Here is a 22,966-nt window from a genome sequence, read left to right as displayed (position 1 = left end):
GTTTCCGGTGTCGTTGCCAGTATCGTTGCCAGAGTCGTTTCCGGTGTCGCTGCCAGAGTCGTTGCCGCTGTCGCTACCAGTATCACCACCAGCATCATTGCCGGTATCACCACCCGCTTCCTCGCCGCCGGCATCGCCGCCGGCATCACCCCCGGCATCACCCCCGGCATCGCCACCGGCATCATTCCCGGCATCACCACCAGTCTCCTCGTCTCCAGAACCGCTGCCCGAATCCTGCCCAGCATCCACCTCCTTCTTCTTGTCCTTTTTCTTGTCCTTCTTCTCCTCAGCGTCACCCCCCTGCTCCTCTTCTTGCCGCACAGCAACGGCACGCACACAGTGGCTGTACCACGCATCGACGGCCACGCAGGACGACCCGGCTTCGCACGAGGTCTCACCGGTCCAGCCAGATCTGCAGCATCCAGTCGTCAGCTCGGTTCAAAACGCGGGAAGACCCTCCCACGAGGACGAGGGCTGCGAAAGACTCACCCGCCACATTGGGCGTCGAGGGGCGCCTGCGCAGCGACAACGTAGGCGCTCAGCGCGGAGATGGAGAAGAGAACGGCAGTCTTCATGCTGACGGTTTTCTTCGAGGCAGGTCTTAGTTGTGGGAAGATTCGAGATGCAATCTCGAGAAGAGTGTGAGAAAAGAAAAGAAAGGGGAGTTGAAGATGTCGAGGAGACAGAGAAAGGAGAGAGAGAGGTTGCTGTGAAGAACAAGGCCCAACATCTTCAAGACGCGACGTGCCATGCTTCTTATACAAGATCAATCTTCGACCCAAGGCTCAACAAGCCTGGCACTGCAGAGTGAAGACGACGAAGGGCTCTGCCATTGTGGCCACGCGCCGTTGATGGCCCCCGTTCGAGATAGAGGACCGCCGCCAGGATGCCGTGGAACATGGCGTCCCGAGTGCCATGCTGCGAGCGTGAAAGAAAAGGGCCAGGCCCATGAAGAACATGGCCCACCAACCCGCGGCCAGGGAGGTCCACAGCCCACGCCGACGACGGACGATGCGCCATGTGCGATGCCCGATAGACGAGAGACGATGCCTAGACTGGCGATGCCTGGACAGACGATGCGCCGCACAGCCCCCTCATCATCTACCCGAAGGGCAGATCCCATCAACCAGCAACATGGCCATGCGTCGATCCAGATCCAGATGGCAGCTCCTTCTTGCCCCCCCTCCCCGCCAGCCGCAGGGGCCATTGTATCGCTCACAGCCGCAATTAACCTCGATCTCGCGACCAGCGTTGACCCCCGTTCGTACATCTCCACCGCATTTTCAGGGCATCTGGCCTTGTGAATCAAAAGGTAACGCAGTGCAGCGCAGCGCAGGGGTGGCACGGTGTCGTCCGAGATCCCGTCCTCTGATCGTAGCCCACCACACGACAAAACGTCTCAATGCAACGCCTCCCCACACACACATGCTCATCAACCTCCAACAACCAGCACCTGGCTAGCACCCCACACGGCCGACTCCCACGATCGCCCCCGGCGGCAGATTCATTGCCAGCCAGCCAGCCAGCCAGCCAGCCAGCCAGCCTTCTCTTGTTTCTCTTGGGATCTCTCCGTATCCCGAAGATGGAAAAGGGAAAGCAAGCCAGAGCCCATGCACGCGGCAATCGATCCTGACTAGCGCGCCGTTTCATGATCCCAAGCTTCGTCGGAGGGGGTGGTGCCCAAAAGTGTGGCGAGGACAGACCAATTTCTGTCTTCCCCGAGACAGTCCTGCGTGCACCATTACCCGACCATTCTTTTTCATCCTTTTGGTGCCGGTGTGGTCAGTCACACACACACACATACACCAAGCCCCCCTCCCCCTCCCTCTCGGTGCGTGTTTCTTATTCTCTTGTGGCGACAGTCTAGTTTCCAGGGCTCCCCAGTTTTTCAAGACGACCACGGGTCCATGCTCGGGGACCGCATATCGGGCATGAAGAACACTCGTCGCAGCGACACAGAAGACGGGACGGCCGTCTGATGTTGTTGTGTCAGTCATGCCCATGCCGCCCATCTCTCCCTTCCTGTCATTGATCATCATGATGAGGCAAAGCGAGGAGACGAAGGCAAAGCTTGGTAAATTCATCACTCACTTGTCAGCTCGCCAGCTGCTCATGCCTTGGGTCTTCGGATGAAAATGTTTGTGTCCGATTGATCGATTCGTTCCTCAACGGGTTGGTCGGCGCTTGAACTTGAGACGGAGGAAATGTGAGACCATTAGTCGCGACCGAGAGAACATTGTCGACCTCCACCGGCCTGTATCGCACGTCAGATAGACAGAGACACCATCCAATAACAGTCGCGAAACAACCTCGATTAAGTATATGAGAAAAAAAAAGAAGAAGACAAGCCGCCTCTCATGTTGCATCCCACATTGTAGTCGGAAAACCTCATGACCATTCGTCCATCCATTCCTCCAATTCCTGTACGGCCGCAGCCGCACAGTTACCTCCTTTTGGCCCTTGGGCCCTTTGGCCACCTTGCCCACTTCCTCTCCTTCTACCTCTCCTCTCGAACTCTTTGCGGTGAAAAGCGGGAAATCAAGAAAACAGGGGGAATCATAAAAACGAGACGACGAATGACCAAGCCGTAGCATAATTATGCGCGAGAGTGTGAGTGTGTTATGTTTTTGTGTTCGCACAAGCCAAGACGTAGGAGGGGTGGCTTTTCCTCAATCCGGAGACAAAACTGCACAACCAATCTAATCCTTCGAGTGCACCTTGCTCTTGAGCTTGCCAATGAAGGCGCTGAGGCGGTTCTTCTTCTTCTGCTCGGTGCCCTTCTGGCTGCTGGTGCTGGGCGTCGTGGTCGAGCCAGATGCCTCTGCCTTGGCGGGCGTGGCGGGAGACTCCTGTGTCGTCTGCTTCACGGGCTCGGCCGGCGCAGCGGCATTGGCGCCGTTGGGAAGAATATCGCCCTCCTTCGTCGGGACAGCCTTGGACTCCTCGGCCTTGTCCTCCGCAGCGGCCGTCTCAGTCTTGGCCTCGGTAGCGGGCGCAACAGACTCAGGTTCGGACTTGACGGCAGCCGACGTGGTAGACGGACCGTCGGTCACGACTGGGGTCGGGGCGGTGTGCAGAGCGGGGTTGCTGGCGGCGGGGACATCGTCAACCTTGGGAGCAGATGGTGTGATGGCGGCAGGTGCGGCAACGGCGGCAGCAGCGTCTTGCTTGACCTCCTCGGTGACCAGAACAGGGGCGGCACCGACGGCAGAATCAGTCTTGACCTCCTCCGTCTTCGACTTGTCCTCGCCGACGGCGGGAATGGCCTTGACCTCCTGCAGCAGCTCGGACTCGACGGCAGCCTTGTCCTGAACAGCAGAGGTGCTGGCGGCAGCCTCGGGGGCCTTGCCGGCCTCGATGATGGACTCCTTGACCTCGCTGGGGACTGTGGGGGCGACCTCCTGACGGACATCCTCCCGGGCCTGGCTCTTGATAGTTTCCTGGACCGACTCAGGAAGCTTCTCCTTGACAGCCTCAGGGAGGTTGGTGGCGGCACCGGCGGCGGCGACGGAGGCCTGGTTGGCGGCGTCGGTGGCCGTCTCAGAGGCCGAAGTGGCGGCGGGCTCGGCCTTGCCAATAATGGCGTCCTTCGCAGCAACGGCAGCGGCGAGCGCGATGCCGCCAGCAGTGATGGCAGTAGCGGCGATGCCGGCGTTCTCGGACTTCTGGGTGCCGAAGCCGGCGGTGCCCTCGGACGTCGAGGGGGCCTCGGGGACCTTCTCCTTCAGCTCATCCTCGACGGTAGCCTTGTCGATGACCTCCTTGGGGTCAGCGCTGGCCTCGGGGTCAACACCGGCGGCCTTCTGGCTCTCAACGACAGCCTCGGGAACCTTGGCGTCGAGCGCGGCGGCGTTGACGGTCTTGGGCACGTTGGCAGCGAGAGCGGCGGTGGTGGCCTCGGGAGTCACCGTGTTGATGGTGGTCGTGTCAATGCCGGCAGCAATGGCAGCAGCGGGCATGGGCAGGCTGGACTCGGGAATGTCGGCGCCGGTGGTGCTAGGCAGGGTAGAGTTTGCCTCGGTCAAACCGGGCAGGCGGTCGCTCTTCTCGTACGACTCCTTGTCGAGAGTGACCTGGGAGTGAATATCACCGGCATGGGCGGAAGGGGGGAGAGGCTCGCCGGGAGCAATGTTGGGCTGGGGCTTGGTCACATCGCTCGCGGGCAGAGGGTTGACGCTGATGGTCTTGTCGAGCTCGTCGACGGGCGTCTGGGGGAAGCCGCCAATGGCATGGACGGGGGTGGCCTTGGGCTCCTCCTCGCTCGCCTTGGAGTTCTCGAGAGGCACGTCCTTGGCCAGGGCGGCCGTGGTAGACTCGGGAGTGATGGTGTTCATGATGGCGGCGGTGGGGTTCTCCTTCACAATCTGCTCGGGCGTCAGGAAGTTGTTTACGTTTCCTTCGTGATCAGGCTCTTGCGGGGCCGTGTGGTCGGTGATCCAATTGTTGTCGACGACGAACTGGGAAAAATTCAGGTCAGCAAAGGGGGGGGATGTTCTGAAAGGGTTGTTATGAGATCAAAGGCAGAACAGCCGAATAAGTGAGGTCAGAATGAAGCAAAGTCCCAGAAAGACGACGAGTAAGGATGACGCGGCGCGGAATGGCTGGGTTAAATGCAGAGGTCTCGTGTTGACGGCGTGGTGTCTGCAGGGGCCTTGCGTCGCTCCACAGAATTTGGCGAACCTGGATAATCTTGGTTTGTGGTCGCTTGCTGGTTGCCTTGGGATCTGTCTTGTCTTCGTGGAGCTTCTCACCGCTTCGACACTAGCCGCAATCTCCCAGGGTTGGAGCCGATTGAGGGGTTGCGTCATAAGCGGACCGGGATGTTCGGTCAGACGCATCAGACGCAAGCAGTCAGGCGGGCCAAGCTGCCCCTGGCCCTGGCGTTTCTAGCCCTGCGTGCCTGGATGCCTGCCTGCCAGTCGTTGGACGAGGGAGAGACGGCTGACCTAGCAGTCTGGGGAAAAACGAGCAGTTTGCGTCCCGTGACAAGAGGGATGGAAAGACAGCGCATCGCCGGGGGCCCGCTTGTCGCTCTGTTTTGCATCGGCGCCTGGAAGCTAGCGAGCGCAGCGGCGCAGGGCCAAAGTTGCAGTCGGCGTTTGGAGGCCGAACCAAACCAAACCAAGCGAAGCGACAGGCGACGGGGGGGTTGGACGGCGCTGATGCACACAGGTGGCTTGGGGCTGGCGAGACCCGATTGTGCTTCCGCATGCGGGTTTTCCTGGCGCCGCACAGGGCCTTTGATCGCAGCCCGGCGCTTCGGTGCCTCGATTTTTTTTTTTTTTTTTGATGTGCTCAGGAAAACGGAGAGCGAGCGTGAGGTAAGGAGAAGAGGGGGACATGACAAGATGCAACGTGTGCAAGGAACAGCGGTGCGACAGACAGGAGACGCAAGTCAACGTACCTTGTAGTAGATCTTCTTGGAAGCGTCGGGGAGAGTAACGTCCTTCTCGAAGGAGTCGCCGACCTTGCTGAGCTTCTCCGACTTGGTCCAGTTGTCGAAGGTGCCGGTGACATAGACCTCTTTCGGCGGGATGGCCCCTACAAGTACGAAAAAAGAGCGTGGTCAGCCAGGTGTGTCGATCGAGCCCAGATTTGCGCCAGGTTCCAGCTCGAGCTGTCGGCTCGTGTTCAGACGGCGGCAGGCAGTGGCTCGGGTGGGAGGGCGCGAGAGCCAATGCGCCGTTGGGTTTGAGGCCGGCAAACGAAGGTTTGCGTCGTGCATGTGGCATGAGCAAAAGGGCATTCCAGCGCTGGGTGATTTGCGCGCATGCGCACAAGCCCGTCGACCTTCGTGCCAGGCGCGAAGCTTCCCCCCAGCACGCACGAGCAGCTCCAATTGCCCGTCCGCCTTGCCAATGGAGTAGGCTTTGCCCACGGAGTAGGCCTTACCAATGGAGCAGGAGGAAGAGGGGGGTCGAGGAGGGAGGGAGGGAGGGAGGGGGAGGGGCGCAAAGGGTGAAACATACCACGTGAACTTGAAGGTACCACCAGTCATTTTGATCTCTGTGTAGTGTCGACTCGGTCTCTGAGCGAAGGATTCGAATTGGAATTGGTGATGCTTCTGGTTCGTACGTGCGCGTGCGTTGAGTCCTGCGGCGGTCGCAAGTTGGGGGGGGAAAAGGTACGAAAAAAAGGTCCGAGAGAAATCGATGGAAGGGGTCGCGGTCGTTGAGCGCTGAGTGAGCTGAGCTGAGTACCTAGGTAGGTGAGGTACCTAGGTAGGAATCGATGTCGTAAGGCCCGCAAGGCAAATTAGCTACACTACCCACAACTAGGTTGGGTGGCGATCAGCTTGTTGGTCGCAAATGGCGGCAGCTGGGCCTGTCGGCAGCGGTAGCGTGCCCCGGAGCCAGGTCTGGTGCCTACCTAGGATGGCTACCTAATAAAGGGATGCGAGGGTCTCGTTCGATAGAGTGAGGTGTGCCGTACGTAAGTACGTAGTAGGTGGCGGCAGCAGGGTAGGATTGATGTCTCGTGGTGAAAAGACAAAGAAAGGCGTCGTCGTCGGTCGAAAGAGTCAAAGGTATGGATAGAGGTGGTAGAGGTGGTGGTAGTAGGTAGGTAGGATGGAAGGTCCGGAATGCACGAACACGAGGGGTTCGGGGGTCTCGATCTACCTATGTAGTGAGATGGTGCTAAGGGGGGTACTTTGATCAGAGGGGAGTCGGTGCGGTTCCAGGTTGGTGCGGGCTGGTTTGGGTCCGGGTTGGGTCAGTGTACATGGTAGTCGCAGTAGGTATCAGGTAGACGAGATGAGAGACGAGAGATTGGAGGTCGTGAGCGCGACGAGGGAAGCCAATGGGTCCGTTCCGTTTCCAGGCCCGGGACAAAGCAGAGCTCGACAAAGCACGGCAAGGCCAGTCGAGACGAGTCGACGACCAGGTCCCCCTTCCTCCTTCTCAGCAAAAAATCAGAAGGCTGGGGGTTGGGTTGCGACTTGCGCCTGCCTCTCGCCGGGCGCTTGCCTCGAACGCTGCTACCTGAGCTACCTAGACAGCTACCTAGGTAAGGTAGCTAGCTACCTTAGCAAGTGTAGGTGCCTCGCCTACCTAGGTAGGCACCGTACAGCCCTGGAGCGTGGGGTGGCCTGGTGCCGTTCGGCAGGCGGTGGACATTGACCGACGCTGGCGCTAAAGCCCCAGCAAAGCTTCGAGCTACCTACCTTGTGCTTGGGTACCGCGGTACCTACATGTACCCAGCGACCTACCTTAGGTAGCTGGGTAGGTAGGTACGGTAGCTAGACCTAGGAATCTCACCTCGGCGTCGTCACCGCCCGCCGCGCAGCTTCCTTTCTCACCTCATGCCTCATGCATGACGTACATCGGTCTGACCAGCCAAGACACATGTGCATCATGCAAGAGACAAAGCACGCCATGCACCTATCCGGCCCAGCCCTCTCTACTCGCCCCGATCATGTCCCTATCAGTGTTATGGCATTGGCACCTCACCAGCCTCGCTCTATTTTGGTGTTTTCCACGAAAGGGGGAACGCATTTGATTGCCCTCGCGGGATCTCGAAGTGATAAGAGCTTCTTCTGGCAGCTGAAAAGCAGACCCACAAGACTTTGGTGTACGAGAAGCAGATTACTTTATGTAGCCCGTCCGTCTACTCATCATGTACCTAGGTAGGTATGCAGCAGCTCTTTCCCAGTATCTTCGTGCACCCCCTATCCATCCCATGCATGCTGGCCGCCCTCAATGCACCGTACAAATACATCCATCACCAGATCCCTCGCTTGCTCTGTTTTCGACTTCTTTGCAGTCCCGTCTTGTGCTGTATCCGCCTTCTCGTAATCACGCCCATTGAACGCCTTCTTCCAACTTTCTCAGCACCCGAACCGCATCCACGAACAACCGACTGCGGTTCCCAATGCAGTCGGCCTCCAGCCACGACCTCGCCAGCTCGACCACCTTCGTCGAGTCCTGCAGATTGCGAATCTTCATGACGTCCTTCTCGCCCATGCGAGCAACCGCCCTCACCCAGGCCAGCGTCGCTGCCTCGCCGGCCCCTTCGCGCACCATCGTCGCGTCTTCCATCTCGTCGGCCGAGGCACCGTGGCCAAAAGCCCAGCAGATGAGGGCGCAGACGTACATGCCCCAGTAGTCTGATACGTCGTCCCGCCACGTCCGCGGCCTCTGCGTGTCCCAGATATCCATGTTGTCTGCATCCTCGTCGTCTTCGTCCGCGTCCCGCCGGTTGCCTTGCGCCGTGAAGGCCTCCATCGCTCGACACGCGAAGATGACTGATGTTGCCGCCTCGCTCGAAGAACTCCACTGCCGGAGCCTCTTCTTGTGCTCCGCAAACGACGACGCCTCCATCAGCTTTTGGCTGAACACCCAGCTCTCGCCCGAAACCGCCAGGAGGTCATGTAGCGGCGCGTGATGGAGCGCAAGGTACGTGTTGGCGACCGGGCAGTCCGGGAACAGCCCCGCCATGCGGCTCGGATCGCTCGGTGCTGCCGAACCCTGAGACTGGAGGCGGATGGCCTCGGACGCCAGGATGATGGACCTGTCGAATAGCGAGTGTGTCTGGATCGTGCAATCGGTCAGAGAGCCCGGGTTGATCATTGGGAGCGTCGTTAGCATGCTCATGATGTTTTCCTTGTTCGCCACCATGGCCGACCAGGCATCCGCGCTCATAGCCTCCCAAAGCTCGTTGGTATGGCCTGTAAGGGGGATGGACGGGATCCCCTCGGCAGCAATGTCAAACTCTCTCACGCGCCGTTGCTCCTGGTAGACCGATGTATGTACGTCAAGCACGAAACACGCGCCGAGAAGACGACGGCGCGCTTCCATGTCGAGCCACGTGTGCCACCTAACGTTGCTAGGGCCACTCATTGGCACAGGAGCGAAAATAACCGACGGGTCATTAACCTGCGAATGCTCGTTAGATCCTGTATGGCTGACCGTTGGCAGACGAACTGGAGCAACGTACTCTTTGATACACATTTTCGAACTCCTTGGACGGGCGAATAGCTGCCTTGCGGCCGCGGAAACGAGCGAACAGCTCGCAGAGGAGAATAGCTTGCATCACCGATACGCTCCAATGAGGGGACTGGAACGCGTTAGTCAGGTTTTATGCTTGCGTCTAGTCCATCGATCGACGAGGCCCGGCTTACCCTTCTGGCTTGCTGCCACGCATACTCGTGCAGTTGATTGCCCCTGATCCGATCCTCCTTGCCGGTGAGATACTGCGTGGCCACGGCAGCCATGGCGCATCGCAGCAGGTCGCATTGCTCCAATGCCTCCTCAAATGTGCGTCTGTGAACAATGGGGAACAGGTGATGGAACTTATCCCAATACACCTCGATGTAGTACGGAATCGCCCTGTACGCACTTGCAGGCGGAGGCGCTAGAGAGCTCGGAGACAGGATGGGCGCAGCCATGAGGCCGACAGCCACCTCCTTCTGGCGCCCCACGCATGCGAGCGAGTTCATCATGCGATCCGAGAGGAGGGCCGTCGATGGCGAGACTAGAATTTCAGAACTTTGAGCCTGGGCTAGAGCTCGCACTGGGACTGGATTACCAACACTGTTGGGGAAGAGATGCTGCTGATGGGGGTCCAACAGCGTCTGATCATCCGGGTAGTTGGTCAAAGGCGCATCGAGAGACGGCACAAAGACTGGCCCAGACCCGAGCTGGGGCGAAGGCGAGAAAGGAAAGTAGAGGGGTCCGCTCGCAGGCAATGTGTCGAAACCGGGTGAAGGGCTTGAATGTTCATGTGAGACATACGGAGAGAGAAGGTTGGTGCCCTGCCAGTCCACACTGGATGAGCGCTGGGCATCAGCCCACGGACCGCGACGAGACCTCTCAGAGGGTGTGGAGAAGGGACTGTCACTGGCAGAGGAGGGCCAGTTAGACGTGTCGTAGGGATGCGAAAGCTCTGGGGGCGCGTCCATTGCTGGTGTCTGCTGACTCGGGAGGCCCTGGGTTTGAAGGTAGAGCTGGGAGTACGCCGTGTTCGTGCGGGGCTGGCTGTAGTCGATAGAGGTGAAGGTAGGTACAATCATAGAGGCTGGTGTGTTGAAGCCACTTGCAGTTCCGTCATGAAGCAGCGGCAACTGCTGGGGCGAATGCGATGACAACTGATAGTCATTGTTGTATCCGTGACTGCCAGATGCAGATGGGTAGTTCTCACTGCCACCACCCATTCCCGGAGACATAGACTTGCTGGCGCTGCCGGGACTCCCGAGGAACGCCGAAATGTTAGGGGCCATGTTTGGTGTCATGGATAAGTTTGGTGTTGTCGAAGGGGTGCTGTAGCTCATGACGGAGGGATGCAGCCCGAGACGAGCACCTCCATCCAGGGAGCCTGCGGACGTTCTGCGACTTCTCGGTGACTTCTCTTCGTCCAGTTCGCTGCATATAGAGTCAGCGCACTGACGACTCTTTCGCTTTCATGGAAAAGGATCGAACTCACTGCCGCTGTTGGTGTCGGTCCAAGAGATCCTTGCGGTGGAAAGCTCTATCACAACCTGGAATAGTGCAAGCATATCTTGGTGTATCGTGGCTTAGCTGATGCCGTCTGGAATCTCGGTCAACATGTTGAATCTGCAAGACATGAAGGAGCAAGCTCACCTCAGATGCTCCGCTCTTGTGAACGTCTGGGAGAGAAGTCAGTTGTGGGTTTCATACATATTGATGGCTCGCGAGACGTGTCGACTCACCTTGGGGGGACGACACTGATCACATGTATGAACAGGGACGCCCTTCTTTGCTCGACTGACTCGACCGGTGATGGGCGTCAGCTTCACTGACGCTTCCGCGCCAGGCAACATATTTGCGAGTGGCCGCATTGGTGTATTCGAGGGGTTATGACTTCCAGATGATCCAGAGTGACCGTGACCATACAAAGTCGGATCCATAGAGTCGACGCTCGTGTTGCTTGGGCGACGATCTGCCGCAGGCTGACTTGTGTTGGATGGTGATCCGGTGGATGAAGTTGAATGTGTGATGGCTGGAGGGCCGTCGAGGGTATGAGGGTGTTGGGCTGGTGGTATATACTTGAGGCTGGCAGTGACTGAGTCTGGTGATACCGCAGATGGTTGCTGATGGACATTGGATGAGGCTGGGACCGTGCCCTTCTTATTGGTCTGAGGATGGAACTGATGGTCCTCATCTACGTTCATGATGTCCTGCAGGCTCGCCATGGTGGGTGTGTATGTGTGTGTGCGTGTGTTCTGAAAATGGAAAGCAAGGAAAAATAGAAAGACGGCCTAGTAGCAGACAGGGAGTGAAGGCACAGAGGTAGTAACGGAGCCGAAGATAGCAGTGACACAGCCCCGGCAGACAAGAGAATATGCGGATGTAGACTGCGATGAACCCCCCGTCGACGCAGACATGAGGTGACGAGCAAAGTTTGGGGTTGGTGAGAGGGGCGTAGACGTAGAATAGAATCAGGGGGTATGGAGAGGGGGGGAGGTGCAAAAGAAGGCAGATGGACAGACGGGGGTGGGAGGGGGGCAAGCGCGTGTGTGGTTCTTGGGTTCGTCACAGCCGGTTCCAACAGTGATGGACGTTGGGGTTGGTGTGAGTGGGAAGATGGTTCTCAAGATGCCCCATCTGCAATGGAACAGAGGTCACTCACTCAGGCTACCAAGATGGCCAGGCGGGATGGGGGCGCTGCTACATCGAGATGGTTGGAAGGGAGGGGGGAGAGAAGACGGAAGAAGTCGAGACGGTCAACGACATAGGGGTCTTGGGACATGTTGTAAGGCGGTCCCGTCATGGTTTTGCCCCTGTCAGCTGTAGACATGGGTGGCGGCAACCCTTGGTTCGAAAACGCCAGGTACGTGCTCCTTCGACCACTTGGATGGGCCAGCCACGGGGCTCTCCCGTATTCTGATCAGCGGTAGGGCCATGATTGGTAGGCAGACAGGCATCAGGCTCGGTTGTACAAGTCAGCCTTCTGAGGCGAGGGACGAAATAGGACGGCACCAGCGAGGGACACGTTGCGACTCTGACATGATTCTTCCTGGAGGGGGGTCTGATGGACAGGGACGGGATGCAGAGCTGGTGTCGCTCTGGCGAGAGAGAGAGAGAGAGACAGAGACAGAGAGAGAGTGCGCGCGAGCTCAACGGTGAACCAGCAGACACACACGCTGAGATTTGTTCGTGCTCATGGTTGCCATGCTCATTCGACGGGCAATAGTGACTAGAGCGGATCGAACCGAGCCGGTGCCATAATTAGCCCAGGCGCGCCAGTGGACGAAAGAGAAGGGTGGAAAATGTGCTGTGGAAATGGGCGAGTGTGTGCGTGTGTGCGTATATGGTGTGTCAGACGAGGAGAGGCGCAGCGCAAAGCTCCGTAAATGTGCCATTTCAGGATAACGTGCATGCAGCCCCAAGCCCAGCCGCAGGCCCCTGTAGCTTCTTCATCCTCTTACTTGTTCTGTTCCCCTTCTGCTTTGCTCGAATCGATGTCGCTGGATCTCGGCCATAAGGACTCTGGCAACGGGAATGGCGGGAGCGGCTCACGTGTGAACAACAATATCGTAGACAACACTCAATGGCTTGTACATGTCTGTCCTATACATGTTCGGAGGGTCGATTGTTCAACGGGCTGCCTGGACACGGTATGCTTCGCAGACGACACTCCAGATCAGAATCTGTCGAGTCAAGATAAGACCAGGGATCGCGCTCCTTCTAGGTCTCCATTCCATGTTCTCTGTCTAACCTGTCAACGGTCAACCTTTGAGCGCCGGTTGCCAGGCGACGCACGACTCGTGGAGAGAGGAGTGCTTGCGCGAGCGCGCGCTGGTATTAACCGCGGGAGGCGCATAGCGCGGGAGAAACAGAAACAGACGCCCGCGAGCTTGATCATCGTTGAGAAGGGGGGCACTCGTTGGGTTGGTGGCAATGAGTCGCAAGGGAAACGAAACAAGACGAAAGGAAAGAATACTGAGCCCCCTGGTCCGTAATCTGCAGTCTGGGAGTCTGTAAGGCGTTCGCGCATGTTGATTTCGGTTGATGAACCGCAGAGGACAGACCACGGGCGGGGGGGGAGGGAGGAGGGGGGCCAAAGAGATGGGGGCTCCAATGGGGCCGAGAGACAGAGGACGGCCTGCCAAGCCTGCCTGGAAGACTCCCAGCCTGGGCAGCAGCCTGGCGAGAGACGACAGGGGGCAGCCTTGCAAGCTCAGGTGCGCCGCGCGCAGGTACGCCGCGCTCCATTGGGCGGGCGATCCTTTTTGGGTGGTCTGCTGTGCGGTACCTACTTGCAGGGCGCACGGAGGCGGGAGGGGAGGACTCTGTCGCCTATTTTTACTCTGCATCATTCTGGCCGAGGTACCGTCTCCAGTTGTGCGGCCCTCTGCGGGTGCTGCGTTGTGCTGTGCTGTATGTCTGTCGATTGTACACTTGCAGTGCACTGCACGCACAAGGTTTGGTTAGCTCGCTCAATTGATGCACGAGGGTTACATGTACATGGCACCATGTACATCTCTCGTCGAAGGACAGCACCAGTGCCCTTCAGACACAGGCAGCATCATGAAAACAAATGGCATGACGGAGTATCCGGGCAAAACGATATCAGATCCCATCCATCGAGACAGAGATCCGACGCCGCATCAATTTTGGGGTCCGAATAGAAGGTGTGGCGTTCTGAGAAAGCAAGGTGAAGCGCACGGCACGCGACGGGCCAGATGAACCAGTGTCAGCCACCAGTCGTGGCCACCAGGAACCGTGACGCCTCGCGTGCCTGACAGGACCTGGGGGCGATATGCCGGGAGAAGGATTCCTGAGGCTGGGTCCGAGTTGAGATGCAGGTCCAGGTCCATGTCGAAGGGCTCCCGGTCTCCCGTCCGCATCGAGGCCGACATGGTCTGCCGGTGAAGGTGTGGTCCGATTGCCCGCTGAGAAATGACCATGGGCGTAGACGAGGGCGTGGGCGAGGGCGAGGGCATGGGCGAGTGGGAGGATGAGAACCTGGTCAGCACTCCGCCACGCGATGCAGAAAGTAGAACATGGCCGTCATGTTGCGCATACGACCCTGGGGATATGAAGGGAGTCAGCAATGGTCAGTCGACTGACACCGATGATGGCGGCGAAGGTGAGGTCGATGATGAAGAGCAGCAGGCAAAGAGCGGAGTTGCCTGCCAGTTGAGGAGGGGGCAGTTGCCCATCACTGGCACAGCCAGCTCTTGCATACCTACTCCTGCTGCTCTTGCCCTTGCACTTGGACCTGCACTTGGCGGCGCTTAGCCGTGTGCTATTTTTGGCACCAGGTGGTCTTTCCTGTTCGGTCATTGATGGTGTCACGTGATCATGCTGGAGGCTCAAGAAAGGTGCCATCTCGAGGCACCTTCCCAGACCCGAGATGGCACCCAGAACCCACCAAGAGACACGGCGTCACTGAAGCTAGGTAGGTACGGTACCCAGGTAGGTACGGTACCTACAGGTAGGAATCCACTGCACGTGAGCCTGAAGCCCCTCTGGAGCTCCAGGTGAACATCAACTCCAAGCCAACGACATGCTGAGCCATCATGTGAGCCTCAACAATCTCGCATGCCATTCATCAGACGCGCAATATCTCGGTCGAGATTCCATCATCTGTCACAACAGGGTCATGATTCTTCTTGAACAAATGCTTTCCATTCGCTACCACCGTGGCGTGTCACCGTCTCCACCTCGCCCTGATTCTCGAGGCTATGCCTGTGAAGCAGATCCCCTTCAACCTGTCCCTCAGGTGATGGTTGAAGCCGTATGTGAGCGCGTTCGCCAAGCCCACAAACTGCGTCGACACCTGCAACGCCGCCATCGTCCTCGGCCCCGGCGCGTTCCCTGACGCCTGCAGCAGCCGGTTCACGAGACCGGGGATCCAGAGCAGCACATACATGATCGGGTACGCGTTGAGGAACATCATCTTCTTGATCTCCCGCTCCACCTGGTGCGAGTCTTGCCTGATGGGAAACTCGCTCAGCGTGCTGCGCATCGTCCTGTTCGCCGGCACGTTGGGGGGCCTGCGAAGGCTGCCGCGGGCGCTGGCGCTCGGTCTGGGGATGGAGACGTGGTTGTCACCGGGGTACGATGACTTGGGCGTGATTCTCTCGAGGTCGTCCTGGAACGACTTTTGCTGTCGGAGTGTCTTGCCGGGTGTGCCGTGGATCATCTCGTCCAGCGTCGTGGCGTCGTCGTCATCATCATCGTCAAAGTCCATCATCCCACCCTTGGCCTCAACGGCGGCGGCGTCCATCTTGACCTGGTGCACGCTGATGCTCAGCCTCGCGGACTTCGTCGTTGTTCCGGCACCAGTGGTATCAATGCGCATCAGATTGTCCAGTTTCATATCGTTGTCCACTTTCATATCATCATCGCTGCGCGTGGTCGCGTCAGAGACGCCGGTTCCCCTCCTCGCGCGGCCCGACGAGAAGCCTCCATCGCCAGACGACGTCGTCCCGTACGACCAGCGCTGCGCCCCGCGCAGGAACCGAAAATGACGCCGTAGAAATACCCAGATGTACACGTAGATGGCCATGGTCGAGAAGATGACGGCAAACCGCCACCCGTGCGTCAGCGCGTACCGCAGGTCCGGCCGCGCCGCCGAGATCCAGCACCAGTTGCCTCCGACGGGGGCCATCTGGCCCATGGCCGTCGCCGTGACGCTCGTCGCCACGGGAACCGCCCAGACGGCGCCGCAGATGGTGGCCTTGCGCGCGAGCGACGCCTTGGGCATGTACACTGTTCCCGTGACGGTGAGGAGCGTGACGAGCGCGATGGCGAGGATGGAAAAGTCGGCGGCCTGCACCGAGAGCTGGCCCACGAAGCCGTTGACGGTGCAGGCGGCGCCGGGCTGGAGGCCCCTCGTGCGCATGTATATAAAGCCCGAGACCGTATTGTTGAGCGAGTTGATGAACTCTGTACGCCGCAGTCAGTGACGTGAGAAGAGAAGACGAGGCTCCAGCCATGGGCGCCCAGAGCTGGCAAAAATTGGTTACACGTACCCGCTACCGAAAGGTTCAAGACGAGGGCATGCCGAAAGCTGCGCATCTGGTGACGGTAGATGGCGAACGAAGTCAGCACGCATGTCGTCGCGACGCAAGAGAGGAGGCTGCCCGCCAGCGTGGCGGACGCGATCACTTTGTCAAAGTTGGCGGCCATCGTGACATGACAGCAAAGGTCGCTACCACCGATACGGTGTCCGGTTCCATGGTCCTGGAAGGCGCGCACAGCCGCTGAGGGACAGTCACGCAGTTATAATGGCCGAGACTTTACATCGTGGGTCTCTGTTGTCTCGCGGGGTGCAAGGACTGGCCGGCGCTCCGCGAGGCGCGGCTTTCGAGTTGACAGGGACCTTGCGGGTTTGATGCCCTTGATCAATCTCACGCTCTGCTACCCGGTCCGGCGTCGAAGGGTTTTTGTGACTATTAAGCATGGGTATTTAACAGGCAAGAGTTTCAACTTGACTCGCGGCAGCTCGAACGAACCCGGCAGATGGGCAGTGCCGTAGGCATCGCAACAGCGCAACCTGTTTTGGGCTGGCCAAGCCCGTTGAGGCCCCCATCGCCGAGATCGATCAGGAAAGCGCATTGACGTGAGACTGACTTGCTGATTGTCTCAAGGCTGCGATTGGTGTCACGATCCAGGTTGACAGAAAGGTGTATCCGGAGATGTCTTCTGGGGACTGACTCGCTAAGATGGGGGGTGTCATGCGTCCCCGTACTCCGTCCGTCATCTTGTTCGTCTTGTCTAGGCGCGCCGGTAGCCCTACGCTTGGCCCAGTTGGTGATCCGAATTGACGGTTGTCCCGTGGCAATGTGGGTGAGTTGACCTATCGTGGTCAAAGTCATTGACAGGCTAACCCTGTCTCCAATTCAGGGGTAAACGTACGCTGCAGCGTCGCCGCCGCCCACGTTATGCGATCTCAGTCCCGCCCTTGCATGTGAGGGTGCGGAGAGGGTGCGATGTAGCACGAAGTTAGTTCATACCTTAATGACATGGAGAATGCGAGACGTCAGGAATGCTGTACGGAGACGCCGCCTTGCCAAGCGGATGATGAAAAGAGTTCGGTGCAACACGCAATAAGAGCACGGTAGATCGGCATAATGCGATGCTAATTATACCCATGCAGCAAGGGAAACCTGATGCAGTGCAACGCTGGCTTCTCCAATTGGCAACCTCGTGACTTTTGGGGCACGTCTTCTACAATCCCAGAGCCGTGGTATGCCCAGCTGTTCAATCATCACTACAGGCAATCTCTCGATTTTCCTGTCTTGGTCACTTCAGCCTACCTGTAACGTTCTTGGCAAGGCTTTCAACGAGCAGCTGACGAAACTCTGTCAAAGTGTCTGGCGCATCTGAGCGTGGAGCGAAGCCGGGCCGTGATGGCTTGGCATTCACATGAGCGCAAGGGTAAAGGTAGCAATCGGCCTCTCTGTATTCTTGCTCCTGGTTAGCCTCAAACATGCCCCAAGATGCGTCAAACTGGCGACTCATACCAAGCTTGCTCCAATGCGAGTGGCCCTTGAAAGCTCAAACCTTGGTCGGCAAGTCATTGCCTAACGTGGCCGAATCCTCTCCACGCCTCCACGCCGAGCTCCCTCGTCCATACTCGGCCGATGAGGCCATAACTGCTGACGCCTTTCGTACAACAGCTAATACCCCTGCTGACATCAGAAACAAAAATCAATTTCAAACATACAACAAGCCTTCCCGCCCAGATGGTCCTTGCGGGTAAGTGGGAACTGCCGAGACACCTTAAGAGGCTGACTCGGGGTGACCGTTCGCCTGATGAGAGCGATGTCTTGACTGTACACGTGAAGGCCGAAGCAGTCTTCTGTGGCGAAGCCGGGCTCTCAGATGTTCCATGTCACGTCGACTGTTCGAAAGGCGGTTGGCCAGGACTGTTCGCTTCCGTCAGCTCACTCCAAAAAGAAAAGGGAAATGAACCCGACGTGCCATCATGATCTTCTCCAGGGCAGTTTGTTGAACCTTGATCCAAGGACATCGACAATACAGTCCGATCGTGACTTGGCAAGAACATCGAAGGCGGGTCAAGCACCGGCGTCGCGGGCAGCGGTTTGACAACGTGTCGAGGATCCAGCGGTTGGCCCCGGCGCTTAGCTTGCTCTTTGGACTTGGTGATGCCAATCCCCAGAGGACCACTGACGTTCTTTTTAAAAAGGGGCTCCATCTCAGTCATTGCCATCGTGTCCATTGGGGATTTGGCAAAAGGTTGAACGGTATCCAAGAAGCTCTGCACGGATTTTTTGGAAGGAGGGGGAGGGGTTGCGTCGTAGATGTCGGCGTCGCTTTCAACATGCATCAAAGTCGGCGGCTGCTCGGCAGTGATCGTCTGCGTCGGCTCCTGTTTGCTGTCAAGATATTTTTTGAATTCTTGATCAACCTTTCTCCATTCCAGACTTCGCGGGCCATCGCGGATGCGAGACGCGGCGTTTCCTGCTGCTGCTTGCTCTGCAGGATCCCATGTCGCGAGCAACCTGAGCGTCGGATCCGGTTCAGTCTTGAGACCCGGCCGGGCGTGAATGGCCATCTTGATGCCGCTTGCGAAGCTCAGCCGTCCCACAAACTGCACGCAGAGCGCGCACGCGGCACGCTGCAGCTGAATCTGGTAGGACGAAAGCCCGTCGTTGGCGCGGACGGCCTCCTTGAGCTCGAGCAAGTCGCCGGCATCCAGCTGGTTTTTCCACTTGAGCCCTAGAAACTCGCGAGCCATGTGGACAGCCAGCACGGCCAGTTTTTTCTCGACGTGCGAGGCGTGCCAGTTTCCGTGACACTCGGGGCCCGCGTTTTTCTGTCCGTGGGAATCATAGGGAGCTCCGATATTCAGGTCCAACACTGTTGCCATGTTCTTGACCCGGTCGACCCAGATGGGTTTGTACAGCATATTTTTCTCATTGGCATCGTCGCCAGGTACCAGCCTGTTGCTGCTTGTTGCGCATTTGAGAATGTGCACCTGTCCGTTGACAGTCACCGATAAGATGCCAATGGTGACGTTCTGAAAAACAACCGCTCTGTCCGCTGTTGGGTCCGCAATCTCAACCGTTGAACGCTCTTCCAGGATCTTGCACATGTACTTTCCGGGCCCGACCCCAACCTTGAGGAAGTAGACTCCTTTTTGTAGCTTGGAGTCGTCGGAGCGCTTGTCATGAACGCTCATGACTCGTGTTGAGGGGGAGGGTGATTCGAAAAAGTGGCTGCTCTCTGGCATACTCTGCATAGCGAGTAAGCACCATCAAGATGAGTTGAGTTAACGCTGCAATGAACATACCCTGCTTGTTTCTGACATGATGGGCAGGTTCGCGATGACTCGAGACACAAAGTCGTGTTGCCTTCAGAAGCACCCCAAACAGTGCAGTTTCAAGGCTTGAGGACGGTGATGCTCTGAGGTGAAGAACAGTCTTGGCGAGTAATGAAGAGATCTGTAACGCAGCGTAGATGCAGGATACAGAAAGATGGTCGGATTGAGCACTGGAAAGTTGCCAGATATTGCGACTAGAACTCTCTACTGCTGTTGTTGTTCTTGCCATTGCTGTAAGAGGTTAAAGAGTTATCGCTGGCACAGGTTGGCGCTTCTATCGGCAGACTCGAAGGTTATTAGGGAAAGCGCTAGATAGGAGGCAAGCGCCGGGAGTCGCAATGAATGAATCAGTAAGAAATGATTGGGCGCCTTCCACGCCCCAGTTGCGAGTTGCGTAAAATGCAGCGCCATCAAGATCAACGTCGCCCACGCCTAGAGGCCTATGCCCACGGCATGCATGACGCGCCGAGAAGCCGCGCAATCACTACGGCATGCACACGACGAACATCAGGTCAAGCGAGCGACGAGCATACGGGACGTTGTATTGGGGTGCAAAATTCCTCAATGAAGTGAATCCTTTTCAACGCCTAAGCCAATGCCACCGTTGCCATGATAACCGAACCGGAACCGAGCTTTTGCGCAGGTCATGGGGGTATTTACTCGTCATCCTCCTCGTCCTCCTCGTCAGCCTCAGCGGTGGTCTGGGCGATACCTATTACTCATTAGCACATGCAAAAAAAGACGACCCTTTTGGTCTTGCGTCGGGGGATCAACGTACGGTCAAGATCACGCTGGCCGGACTGGGTGACGCGGCGGCCGCCCTTCTCCTCGTCGTGCTCAACGACGCCAATCTTCTCGAGGGCCTGGAGGACCTTGCGGTCGACGGAGCCGGAGGCGTCGAAGTGGTGCGAAGGACGGACACCACGGTTCTTGGCAGAGCCGTGGAGCTTGCGGAGACGGCCGACACCGACGGTCTTGCGGAGATAGACGTGGCGGGCGACGGCGGCAGCGCGGACGTAGAACCAGTCAATGTCCTGGGGAGGGAGCTCCTTGGCGGGACCGGTCTTGACGATATCAACCCAGCCTGCAATTGTTCCGTTAGTCCAATGCCGCCCCTCTGCTTCAAGAGACCAAGGTCTGAAGTGAATACATACCGGGAATGGGGAGCTTGCCCTGACGCTTCAGGAAAGCCGCGTAGGCAGTGATGAACTTCTGCGCCTATTCGGGAGAAAAGGAACACCAATTAGCAATGATTCCGTCGTCAGAGGTCTTGCGACCCCCTCGCGCCTGCTCGATTCCTGTGTAGTGTTCCATTCCGAATCCTCGTTGCACGCCGTTCGATATCCCGCGATGCGCGCCCTGCGCCGGCCCATCTAGGGAAAGAAGGTGTGTTCGAGTCCCATGTTGATGTCGGGTTGGAGTGCGGGTCGCGATCGTAGTCGGGATATTTTCTTTGGTTTCGAATATCGTCGGGCGGCAACTCGGTTCGGTTTGGTGGAGTGGTCGGAGCTATTTCCTGGCGGAAAGACTTCAATCGGAAGGGTGTTGACCTACATCGACATCGCGAACGGTAACGCCGCCGGCCATTTTGAAGGTATTGTCGGGGGGGTGAGGGGTGGTTTGGTGGTGGGTTAGTGAGGTCGTCTGGCGATGTGAAGATTCGGCAATCAGGCGGTCGAGCAGTCGTTGGATTTTTCGTGCCACTTGCGAAGTCTTGGCGGGAGGGTAGGGTTTGCCCTCTGATACGAGGTCCGCACGTGACTTTCCTCTCTGGCGGGGCGTGGATGGTGATGCACGGGCCAGGCTGTACCTTTCGTTTAAGTGGGCCGGTGGTGTGGCTTGTTTTGGGTGGGGGCAGCACCTCACTCCACCATGGACGATGTCGGTCATCATGAGAGCCTTGCCGCTCAGCTCATCTGGCTGGAACTCATGCTCAATGATATCAAGAGTTTGGTCGACTCCGATGAAAAATGTTCACTGTATACCACAGCTTATCGTGAGACAAAGTGTCAGAATCGCTTCTTCGAACCGCTTATTAAGTATGTAATCTACGAATACCCCCCACTAGCCCTGACATTCTATTCCCAACGTCTTCCCCTTGAGACAATTCCAATCTAAGCCCACTTGGCCAGCAGCGCCATGATACCGGCACCGAAAATGATGCAGAAAAAGGCACCCAGCTGCTTCCCGAGTCCCGACCTCCTCATCTGCGGGTTCAGCATAAACTCGTGCGCCAGCAACTCGACGAGACCAGTGTACATGAGAATGCCAGCGCTGATGGCGTCAAAGACGCCGTTCGTCAGGGTCTGGTCCGCGGCGTTTGTGGGCTTGGCACCGAGGCCGGCGGCGATGCCAACAGGCGTGGCGAGACCGTAGCAGCCGGCGAGGAAGTACGGCAGCCACCAGCGGCCGCCGGGCCAGCTGGCGATGGCGAGGCGGGAGCCGAGACCGAGACCCTCCATGAACTGGTGGAAGACGAGGACGATGAGGAGGATGACGAGGTCGTCGGTCGTGGCAAGGACGAGGCCGATGAAGATGCTGTGGAAGATGACACCAAACTCGAGGATCAGGATGGCCGTCAGCTGGCCGGCGAGGGCCGGGTGGTCGCGGTCGTGGTTAGCGAGGTGAGCGTCGGCCTCGCGGTCGCCGTGCAGAGCGAGGCTGCCGCGGGGCACGGTGGGGTCGGAGGTGTCGCCGTCGTCGGAGTAGGGTCCCTCTCCCTTGGGCGACGATGCGGCGACGACGGCCGACTCAAGCGCCATAGATTCGGCCTCGGTAACGTAGCACTTGCCAAAGTGGGTGGCGAGCAGCTCGGCGAGGAACATGGCGAGGACGGTCATGAGGCCGATGAAGAAGGCCCAGTCGTACTCGCCAAGACGGTCGACGAGACAGGGGTCGCCGAGCTGCTCAGCCGCAGGGGCGAGAAGATGCATCCAGGCGGTGGCGATGATAACGCCGGTACCGATGAACTTGAGGACGAAGAAGAGGAGGGGCGGGGCCTTGACGTGGGAGCTGCGGTGGATGGCAATGGGGATCAAGGCGCCGAGAGAGGATGCGACGAGGAGGATGAAGACAGAGGCAATGCGGAGGCCCATGTTGGACGTCTCGGCAGGGCTTCCGTCGCAGTCACCATCGCGACGTTGGAGGTGTAGGGCGGGCTGCATGGCGGGCGGTGTTTGTGGCGGGCGGTCGTCGTGCTGTGATGATTGATACTTGGTGGTGATGCTTGGCGCTCGAGTTGCGAGAATGGCTTTGTCGTCGACGTTTTGCTGCGGACCAGCAGGAACAAGAAGAATATACCAAGAGTTCTGAGGCGAGGAAGCGACCAGGAAGGAATGCAGCAGGCGCAAAGGGGCAGTGGCAGCAATACCCAAGAAAAGGCGGGTTTGAAACAGCAGATTTCTCTTCTCTCCTCTCCTGTGGCAGTGAAGTTCCCTTCCGAGTGCGCAACAAGATCCGACAAAAAGTCAATTCTGCATGCAGGCCTTTGCCGACGACACGATTCTTTCGTCCTTTCGTTCTTTCGTCAGACTGATCGGTTGAAGCGTCAATTGATGTCTATCTGCGTTGGAAATGCCAAGACCCGTCAACTTGGCACCGGGGCGGCAACTCTTGTACTCCCATGCGGGTTGGAGCTGGTGAGAACCCGGATGGCCAGAACGGCTAGGGCGGTGCCGTTCTTTCAACTCGTTACAGCTTTTTTCTC

At 58.1% G+C, this 22,966-nt stretch overlaps 7 protein-coding genes across 7 annotated transcripts in view; all 7 read right to left on the bottom strand.

Annotated features, from left to right (window-relative positions):
• VDAG_00063 (pectate lyase) overlaps positions 1-575 on the bottom strand; it is a gene marked incomplete at both ends in the record, with an annotated part of 1,642 nt that extends 1,067 nt beyond the window's left edge. The window contains 2 exons of the mRNA XM_009651440.1: positions 78-412; positions 490-575. Of these exons, the coding sequence (XP_009649735.1) occupies positions 78-412; positions 490-575 (421 nt within the window). The remainder of the gene's footprint in view (positions 1-77; positions 413-489) is intronic.
• Positions 576-2,299: 1,724 nt separating this feature from the next.
• On the bottom strand, positions 2,300-4,808 carry VDAG_00062 (uncharacterized protein; the record flags this gene model as incomplete). Its single annotated transcript, XM_009651439.1, has 2 exons — positions 2,300-4,457; positions 4,572-4,808. The coding sequence occupies 2 exons, from the start codon at positions 4,806-4,808 to the stop codon at positions 2,700-2,702; spliced, it is 1,995 nt and encodes a 664-aa protein (XP_009649734.1). The 3' UTR covers positions 2,300-2,699.
• Positions 4,809-7,582: 2,774 nt separating this feature from the next.
• On the bottom strand, positions 7,583-11,152 carry VDAG_00061 (uncharacterized protein; the record flags this gene model as incomplete). The annotated part of the gene is made up of 6 exons (XM_009651438.1): positions 7,583-8,876; positions 8,938-9,057; positions 9,122-10,361; positions 10,423-10,467; positions 10,581-10,606; positions 10,670-11,152. 6 exons carry the CDS (start codon positions 11,150-11,152, stop codon positions 7,797-7,799), a joined length of 2,994 nt encoding a protein of 997 aa, XP_009649733.1. The 3' UTR covers positions 7,583-7,796.
• A 3,464-nt stretch (positions 11,153-14,616) lies between these two features.
• On the bottom strand, positions 14,617-16,100 carry VDAG_00060 (uncharacterized protein; the record flags this gene model as incomplete). Its single annotated transcript, XM_009651437.1, has 2 exons — positions 14,617-15,857; positions 15,944-16,100. The coding sequence occupies 2 exons, from the start codon at positions 16,098-16,100 to the stop codon at positions 14,617-14,619; spliced, it is 1,398 nt and encodes a 465-aa protein (XP_009649732.1).
• Positions 16,101-16,321: 221 nt separating this feature from the next.
• VDAG_00059 (uncharacterized protein) lies at positions 16,322-19,248 on the bottom strand (the record flags this gene model as incomplete). Its single annotated transcript, XM_009651436.1, has 6 exons — positions 16,322-16,363; positions 16,427-16,770; positions 17,231-17,470; positions 17,641-17,791; positions 17,956-19,173; positions 19,231-19,248. 6 exons carry the CDS (start codon positions 19,246-19,248, stop codon positions 16,322-16,324), a joined length of 2,013 nt encoding a protein of 670 aa, XP_009649731.1.
• A 668-nt stretch (positions 19,249-19,916) lies between these two features.
• VDAG_00058 (40S ribosomal protein S19) lies at positions 19,917-20,847 on the bottom strand (the record flags this gene model as incomplete). Its single annotated transcript, XM_009651435.1, has 4 exons — positions 19,917-19,972; positions 20,039-20,344; positions 20,415-20,478; positions 20,815-20,847. 4 exons carry the CDS (start codon positions 20,845-20,847, stop codon positions 19,917-19,919), a joined length of 459 nt encoding a protein of 152 aa, XP_009649730.1.
• Positions 20,848-21,374: 527 nt separating this feature from the next.
• On the bottom strand, positions 21,375-22,809 carry VDAG_00057 (zinc-regulated transporter 1; the record flags this gene model as incomplete). The annotated part of the gene is made up of 1 exon (XM_009651434.1): positions 21,375-22,809. Exon 1 carries the CDS (start codon positions 22,422-22,424, stop codon positions 21,375-21,377), a length of 1,050 nt encoding a protein of 349 aa, XP_009649729.1. The 5' UTR covers positions 22,425-22,809.
• Between the last annotated feature and the right edge of the window lie 157 nt (positions 22,810-22,966).

Source organism: Verticillium dahliae, genomic scaffold (genome assembly GCF_000150675.1).
Source record: "Verticillium dahliae VdLs.17 supercont1.1 genomic scaffold, whole genome shotgun sequence".
NCBI lineage: Eukaryota > Fungi > Ascomycota > Sordariomycetes > Glomerellales > Plectosphaerellaceae > Verticillium > Verticillium dahliae.
This window is presented reverse-complemented; position numbering and strand designations above follow the sequence as displayed.